The 9,011-nt window shown below is 45.8% G+C and overlaps 1 protein-coding gene across 4 annotated transcripts in view; it reads left to right on the top strand.

Moving 5' to 3' along the window:
- Positions 1-3,515: 3,515 nt before the first annotated feature.
- Positions 3,516-9,011, top strand: part of LOC125449353 (centromere protein F-like) — a 44,309-nt gene continuing 38,813 nt past the window's right edge. For 2 of the 4 annotated variants that reach the window (XM_059641611.1, XM_048525096.2), the window contains exons 1-2: positions 3,516-3,678; positions 7,883-8,079. In XM_059641611.1, the coding sequence (XP_059497594.1) occupies positions 7,918-8,079 (162 nt within the window). In that variant the 5' untranslated portion in view covers positions 3,516-3,678; positions 7,883-7,917. Of the gene's footprint in view, positions 3,679-7,882; positions 8,118-9,011 lie in introns of those variants that run through there. The other 2 variants (XM_048525097.2, XM_048525098.2) reach the window with 2 other exon arrangements.

The raw sequence follows: 9,011 nt of genomic DNA, 5'->3' as shown, positions 1-9,011 counted from the left end.
AGACTCTCACGATTCAGTTCATGACTCAGTGGATAATCCAGCTTGGATGGGATAAATTTTGTAGGATGGCAGGTAAAGTAGAGGGGAGCAAGTTGGAGCCAAATCAAGGCAGTTCTTCTGTAATAGTTTAAGCTACTTAAATTAATAGTAATATGGGATAACAAGGTGTAGAGCTGGATGAACACAGTAGGCTAAGCAGCATCACAGGAGCAGGAAGGCTGACGTTTCGAGCCTAGACCCTCCTTCAAAGTGAAAACAGGATGTTCTAAAGCTATTTCAACATCGTCAATTGCTTTCTGTGCCTGGACATAAGGGAAGCGCTTTGCCACAATTGCTTATTGAAACAGAGACTACAAATCATTTGAAAGCATACTGGTAACCACCTCCAAAGGAAAAGGATATGGGAAATGGACAACGGAATGGCATGAGTGAATAACTCCAATTGATTTAGTGCCAGTAAGAAAAGCACAGTACTGTCCCTACAACAAATTTTTCTTACTGCCTCCCCCAGAAATCCAAACAATTGTTTTCATTTGATTCAGCAGCTTTATTGACCTTAATTTCAACTTTTTTTTTACTTTTTCTCTGAGACTTTAGTTCATGATTATTTGATTTGTTCAAGCCGCTCTTGAGTGGGTATATTTGAGCCATTAAATTGAGACCTCCGTCTGGGCGGCACAGTGGCTCAGTGGGTTAGCACTGCTGTTTAAAAACGCCAGGGACCCGGGTTCGATCCCACCCTTGGGCGACTGTCTGTGTGGAGTTTACACGTTCTTCCCGTGACTGTGTGGGTTTCCTCTGGGTGCTCCAGTTTCCTCCCACAGTCCAAAGGTATGTGGGTTTGGTGGATTAGCTGTGCTAAATTGTCCCATAGTGCCCAGGGATGTGCGGGTTAGGGTGGGTTGGCCGTGCTAAATTGTCCCATAGTGCCCAGGGATGTGCGGGTTAGGGTGGGTTGGCCGTGCTGAATGTGGGGTGACAGGGCTGGGTCTCGGTGGAATGTTCCTCAGTGTTGGTGAATAGGCCTAACGGCCTGTTTTCACACTATAGGTATTCTACGATTTTATTACAGTAAGCGTAAGTTTTCATATGTACTCTGATACCGTTAATTCTGTTGACGACTCCTGTGTCGCTAATTTACTAGGCAGTTTATCTGAAATGCATCTTCATCAACTTTACACATTTCCATCTCTATTGTATTGCCCTCCCGTCTCAATTCACTTGCTGCTGAAACTCTCGTCATGGACTAGATTGGTCAAGCTGCCTCCTTCTGCTTGTAATTCTCTACGACTCTGCAGGACATGGATGGGCACAGCTTATTCAGCTGAGGGTACTGCGTCGGACAATGTAAGGGGAACTTTGTTAGAGCAGATCACCGCAGATGCTGGAATCAGCAGATGCAGGAGTGTGTCAAGCAGCATCTGTGAGATAGACTCGAAACATTAGCTTGCTCTATGTGACTGTCCAAACAGAGATGCTTGACCTGCAATGATCTCTAGCGTTTGTCATTTTCAATGCAGTTTAATTAGGTGTGATTTTGGGGCCCTGGCGCCCGAGTAGCCTCAACCCCATCCCTGCTGTCAACCGAGCTGCAAATTGGGTGGGTGATGCCCCACCCAGTCAAATTGCCCATTGCTGGGCAGTCGCCAGGGCGAGGATGAGGAGAATGGCACTAAGGTTAGAATTGTGTTTGAGATAATGGGAACTGCAGATGCTGGAGATTCCAAGATAATAAAATGTGAGGCTGGATGAACACAGCAGGCCAAGCAGCATCTCGGGAGCACAAAAGCTGACGTTTCGGGCCTAGACCCTTCATCAGAGAGGGGGATGGGGGGAGGGAACTGGAATAAATAGGGAGAGAGGGGGAGGCGGACTGAAGATGGAGAGTAAAGAAGATAGGTGGGGAGAGTATAGGGGGGGAGGTGGGGAGGGGATAGGTCAGTCCAGGGAAGACGGACAGGTCAAGGAGGTGGGATGAGGTTAGTAGGTAGCTGGGGGTGCGGCTTGGGGTGGGAGGAAGGGATGGGTGAGAGGAAGAACCGGTTAGGGAGGCAGAGACAGGTTGGACTGGTTTTGGGATGCAGTGGGTGGGGGGGAAGAGCTGGACTGGTTGTGTGGTGCAGTGGGGGGAGGGGATGAACTGGGCTGGTTTAGGGATGCAGTAGGGGAAGGGGAGATTTTGAAACTGGTGAAGTCCACATTGATACCATTGGGCTGCAGGGTTCCCAGGCGGAATATGAGTTGCTGTTCCTGCAACCTTCGGGTGGCATCATTGTGGCACTGCACCACACAAGTTCTTCAAGGACCGCAACTTTCCCTACCACAGTGGTTGAGAACGCCCTTGACCACGTCTCCCGCATTTCCCACAACACTTCCCTCACACCCCGCCACAACCACCCAAAGAGGATCCCCCTTGTTCTCACATACCACCCCACCAACCTGCAGATACAACGCATCATCCTCCGACACTTCTGCCATCTACAATCTGACCCCACCACCCCAGACATTTTTCCATCCCCACCCTTGTCTGCTTTCCGGAGAGACCACTCTCTCCGTGACTCCCTTGTTCGCTCCACACTGCCCTCCAACCCCACCACACCCAGCACCTTCCCCTGCAACCGCAGGAAATGCTACACTTGTCCCCACACCACCTCCCTCACCCCTATCCCAGGCCCCAAGATGACATTCCACATTAAGCAGAGGTTCACCTGCACATCTGCCAATGTGGTATACTGCATCCATTGTACCCGGTGTGGCTTTCTCTACATTGGGGAAACCAAGCGGAGGCTTGGGGACCGCTTTGCAGAACACCTCCGCTCAGTTCGCAACAAACAACTGCACCTCCCAGTCGCGAACCATTTCCACTCCCCCTCCCATTCTCTTGATGACATGTCCATCCTGGGCCTCCTGCAGTGCCACAATGATGCCACCCGAACGTTGCAGGAACAGCAACTCATATTCCGCCTGGGAACCCTGCAGCCCAATGGTATCAATGTGGACTTCACCAGTTTCAAAATCTCCCCTTCCCCCACTGCATCCCCAAACCAGCCCAGCTCTTCCCCTCCACCCACTGCATCCCAAAACCAGTCCAACCTGTCTCTGCCTCCCTAACCTGTTCTTCCTCTCACCCGTCCCTTCCTCCCACCCCAAGTCACACCTCCATCCCCTACCTACTAACCTCATCCCACCTCCTTGACCTGTCCGTCCTCCCTGGACTGACCTATCCCCTCCCTACCTCCCCACCTACACTCTCTCCACCTATCTTCTTTACTCTCCATCTTCAGTCCGCCTCCCCCTCTCTCCCTATTTATTCCAGAACCCTCACCCCATCCCCCTCTCTGATGAAGGGTCTAGGCCCGAAACGTCAGCTTTTGTGCTCCTGAGATGCTGCTGGCCCTGCCGTGTTCATCCAGCTCCACCCTTTGTTATCTCGTCCTATCAGCGCCGTCCGCTCGTGTGGGCGGGGACGATGACGACAATAGGCGGGCCTGCCCCCCTCCCCGCGTGCAGGTTGGACGCGGTGACGTCATCCAATCAGCGCGCGGCGGTGGAAGGGGGCGCGAGCGAGAAAATTAGAAAGGGGCCAAGCCGAAATCGGGCCTCTACAATATGAAAAATGAGGATTTAAATCCCCAATTCTGTGAGAAAACCTGAGGGGCACGGAGGTACAGTCTTTCGGTAAGCATAGAAGGTTCATTTTTGTTAGTTTAGCTTTCGTGTAAATAAATGTTTTGTTTAAAAGTGTTCCTTTGTGAAGTTTTAAGCATTTAATTGTTTTCCATAAATGAATATCTGCAACAAATCGAGTTAAGAATACTGAAAAGCGTATATAAACAAATATTAAATGTAGGTGTGGAAGCCAAATATGCTATTTTTGTCACGTGCGCCCCGGGCCAGGGTGTCGACCTAACGTGGTGCTTTGCACCGCAAATCCGCAGTGATTGGCCGCTTGACCGGTGGACTCGCCGTCTGATTGGCTGGTGTTTCCCGACTGTCAATCAAACCGGCGCCAGGGCCACGTGGGTTCCTATTCCCCAGGACCGGTTTGGTTGAGCTGTGCAAACCCCCAATGTGCTGGGAAGGTTTGTCAGTGTTTGTTCTGCTCCCAGGGTCCTGCTTTGAATAGACTCTAGCAAAAGCTGCATGATGTGTGCAATATAAAAAGAAAATTAAGCGGGATCCTAATTTTTTTTGTTAATGTGGTAACACCGAGGTCCATTCAGTCTATAGAGGCTGCTGCTCCATTCAATGAAATGCTAAATCAAACAAAAAGAACTAGGGATAATGGGAACTGCAAATGCTGGAGAATCCAAGATAACATAGTGTGGGGCTGGATGAACACAGCAGGCCAAGCAGCTGCTTGACCTGCTGTGTTCAAAAAGAACTAGGGTCTGGCAGTATCTGTGGAGGACAAAACAGAGTTAACATTTCAGGTCCGGTGCCCCTTCTTCCGAACTGCTGCCAGACCTGCTGAGCTTTTCCAGCAACTTTGTTTTTGTTCCTGATTTACAATATCTGCAGTTCTTTTGTTTTTTAAAAAGAACTACGGTGCTGGAGATTAGAAAGGAAAGCAGAAATTGCTGAAGAAGCCCAGTAGGTTTGGCAACATCTGTGGAGAGAAAGCAGACTTAACGTTTCGGGTCCAGTGACGTTTCAGAAAAAACCTTACCTCGGCTTTCTCACCACAGACGTTGCCAAATCTGCTGAGTCTCACCAGCCACTTCTGTTTTCTCATTGCCACCAACTCAGTGGGATTGCCCCTGATCTGATAATCCTCAATCCTACTTTGCTGTCTTTCTTTCCCCATCACCCTTGATTAGGAGATTCCATGCGCAGGTTCTTGTCTCAAGCAAATGTCATCCTTACTTCAAGGGCGTATCAGAAGATTGTAAGACGTTGGAACAGAAGTAGGTTTTTCGGCCTGTTGAGTTTACCCCATTATTCAACGGGACTGTGTCTGATGTGATAATTCTCAACAAACACAAATGAAAATAGAAATTGCTGGATAAGCTCTGCAGGACTGACAGCATCTGTGGAGAGAAATCACAATTAGTGTTCTGGGTCGAGTCTCTCTTCCTCAGAACTGATAATCCCCAACCCAACTTTAAAAATCTATCAGCTTTCAATGTAGTTAACGGCCAACAATCCTCTAAGCTGCATGCACAAACTATGCAGAAGGAAAAAGATGGGGAGAACACTGTTCAATATCAACCTATGACCCTTCACTGAATGATCTCCAATGCCAGTATATATTCCCTTAGATAAGGAGTTAAAAACTGTTCAGTTTTCCAGGTGTAGTCTAACTAGTGTCTTCTATAGTTCTGGATGTGGTTTGCTCGCTGAGCTGGAAGGTTCGTTTTCAGACGTTTCATCACCATTCTAGGTAACATCATCAGTGAGCCTCCGGTGAAGCGCTGGTGTTATGTCCCGCTTTCTGTTTATCTGTTTAGGTTTAAATAGAAGGCGGGGCATAACACCAGCGCTTCGTCGGAGGCTCACTGATGATGTTATCTAGAATGGTGACGAAACGTCTGAAAACAAACCTTCCAGCTCAGCGAGCAAACTCACATCCAGAACCTCAACCTGAGCTACAAATCTTCTCAAAACTCGCTGTCTTCTATAGTTTTAGTAAGACTTCCTTGTTTATGTACTCCATTCGCTTTGAAATAAAAGTTAGCTGTTCATTTGCCTTCAACTCTAAGGAAGGGTCACTAGACCTGAAACATTAACTCTGATTTTTCTTCATAGGTGCTGCCAGACCTGCTAAGCTTTTCCAGCAACTTCTGTTTTTGTTCCTGACTTACAGCAACCACAGTTCTTTTTGGTCTTTTTTAGTATATTTGCCTTCCCTATCACCCACTCAACTCTGATGCTAGCTTTTTATCATACATGTACAAAGACCGCTAAATCCTCAGGCGACGTGGATAACTGACCCCATAGAGTCACACAGCATGGAAATAGACCCTTGGTCCAACTTATCCATGCAAACCAATTTTCCCCACCTAAACTAGTCTCATTTGCCTGTGCTTGGCCCATTTCCCTCTAAACCTTAACTATTCATGTAAAATCCAAATATCTTCCAAATTTTGTAACTGTACCCTTGTACCCACAAGTGATATTTGTAAAAGGAAAACAAAATGAATCCAGGAAGAACATCAGTAAATGTTTATTTTGTTTTTAATTATTAACATTTTAATTGACACCTTAATTTCTGTTGTTTTTGAGTGTTGGCGCTGCTCTTCCAGGTTCAGGTCTTAGTAATTGTCCACACTTCGTACTTAAAATTGTTACGTCTGACCACAAATGGCTTCACCTTTGGGGCTCAATCTTGTATTGCTGTTGGGGCTGCTGCAATGCTTACATGCACAAGGAGTTAAGATTTTCACCTCAACACCCGCTTATGATCCCAGCTGGTGGAGATACCAGGCAAATCTGATCCTAGAATTGAACCTGACTTGACAGACCCTGAGAAATGCAGAGAATGCTGGTGAAACTCAGCAGATCTGGCACTACCTGCAGAGAAAAACAGACTTAACATCTCAAGTCCAGTGTGAATTTTTCTTTCCCAGATCTCAGCAGATTTCCAAGGTTCAAATAGTTTGCAGGAAGATCTTGAGGCCTTGTTTGTATTCTATTTTAAAAGGCACTGTTGCCTTCCTGGAAAACATCCCAAAGCAATTTGTGATGAATGATGTGTTGTTTTAATGCTATTTGTTGGTTTAATGGGTGAAATATGGTAGCCAGTTGACAAATGACAAGGTCTCACAAAGCAACAGTGTAACGATAGCCAGATTTTGTTGCGATGTTAGTTGATGAGTAAATATTGGGTGGTGTATTTGCGGAGTATTCTCCGACATGGCTCCGAAATAGTGCCACGAGATCTTTTCCATCCACTTAAAAGGCCAGATTTCATTTCAAGATCTTGTTTAAAACATGCATCTCTAAAAGTGCAGTGCCCCCTCAGTACGTCAGTTGAGATTTTTTTGTGTGGTTTAGTCTCTGAACTGGGAATTGAACCAGAAATTTTCTGGCTTGGAGATCTGATTGTTAGCATTTGGAATACAGTTTATGAAATAATAAATGTTTGGTACAAATTTGGTACGAGATGTATGCAGTGCAAACAAAAAAAATTGGAACACAACAAAATCTTGTGACAGTATTTTTAACTGGCGTCCCAAAGTTCAAGTGAATCGTGCAGTGTTTCCTGTATCATTGCAGACTTCTTTTTTGTTTAAAAACATTGGTGCCAAACCAGCTGTTTGTTTTCCTCCCAACCCCCTCCATTCCTGCCTATTTATTTAAGGTTTTGCGGTTTGTGAATTCTGAATGGCCTGCAAACTATTTGAACCTTGGAAATCTGCTACTGGGATCTGGGAAGGAAAAATTCACACTGGACTTGAGATGTTAAGTCTGTTTTTCTCTGCAGGTAGTGCCAGATCTGCTGAGTTTCACCAGCATTCTCTGCATTTCTCAGGGTCTGTCAAGTCAGGTTCAATTCTAGGATCAGATTTGCTTGGTATCTCCACCAGCTGGGATCATAAGTGGGTGTTGAGGTGAAAATCTTAACTCCTTGTGCTTGTAAGCATTGCAGCAGCCCCAACAGCAATATAAGATTGAGCCCCAAAGGTGAAGCCATTTGTGGTCAGATGTAACAATTGTAAGAACGAAGTGTGGACAATGACAGCTCTAGTCGTTGTGGCCAGTATTATAACTATCTCAGCACTGGGCGTGAGAAGGGTGATGAAAATGGAAGGAAAAATGATCAATATGTGGAAATGTTTGACAGCAAGCATTACACTGTCAGCATGCTCTTATTCTTATCATCTCCATTTGTTCTGCTTGCATATTTATTTTCTGACGCAACCATTCTGATTTCTTCAAGGTCTGATTGCCTGCCAACATTGCGTATTAGATATCATGAGCTGGGTAGTGGAGGAATGGAAATCTGAACTATCCAGCAGAGCCCTGCAGAAAATATCTGAGTATGAGACCCAGCTGGAGAAACTGAAGAAGGAGCGTCAACAGAAGCAGCTTCAACTGGACAGTTTAGAAGACGCATTCTGCAAACACAACCAAAAGGTGGATTCCATCTTAAATCTTCTTACTCCTAATTTTTGGTGAGCTATGAAAAGCATTGAGTCCTACTGGATTTGAGAGAAAGTAAAAGTTGAGATGTGATCTAGGTGCATATGGTTCACCTCCTGCCATTCAGGATCCATGTGCAGCAATAATGGAGATGATGACTAATCGAATTGATTAATTTCTAGCAGTTGGTTTGCAACAGCCCCATGTTAGCTTGGGAACCTTGGGTCCAAAGGCACCTATTCCTCCTCGATACACTAGGCTCCCACATATCAGCTCTTTAATTACTTCGATCTGCTGTAAAGTGAGTCCCGACTGATGCTTTTCATATGCAATCATCAAGGCAAATACAAGAATGCCAAAACTTAGTGACTGGTTGGCAAGTCAACTCTGAATCAGTGCCTCTTTTGAGTGTAAATCTTTGCTATTGTTTGGAATTCGGCATTCTTGCAATAATCTTGATGAGTACAAAGTGTATTGCTTTGAAAGCAGGCCTCTTTTCAGTGGTGCCTTGTAAATAAAGCTTCTTCTGTGTGCGTTACAACGCTTGAAGAATTGTTCTTAAGGATCTGAGTTTAAATAGCGTCAAAGAGATGTACAGCACAGAAACGGACCCTTTGGTCCAACTCATCCATGTTGACCAGATATCCTGAATTATTCTAGTCCCTCTTGCCAACATTTGGCCCGTATCCCTTTTAAACTCTTTAAATTCATGTACCCATCCAGATGCCTTTTAATGTTGTAATTGTATCAGCCTTCACCATTTCTGGCAGCTTATTCTGTACACGCACCGCCCTCTGCATGCGAAAGTTGCCGCCGAGGCCCCTTTTACATCTTTCCCCTATGGCCTTAAACCTATGCCCCCTAGTTTTGGACTCTCCTATCCTAGGAAAAAGACTATGGCTATTCACCACCCTATCCATATCCCT

Source organism: Stegostoma tigrinum, chromosome 42 (assembly GCF_030684315.1).
Source record: "Stegostoma tigrinum isolate sSteTig4 chromosome 42, sSteTig4.hap1, whole genome shotgun sequence".
NCBI classification, from domain to species: domain Eukaryota; kingdom Metazoa; phylum Chordata; class Chondrichthyes; order Orectolobiformes; family Stegostomatidae; genus Stegostoma; species Stegostoma tigrinum.
The sequence above is the reverse complement of the archived record's forward strand: the minus strand, read 5'-3'. Positions and strand labels throughout refer to the sequence as shown.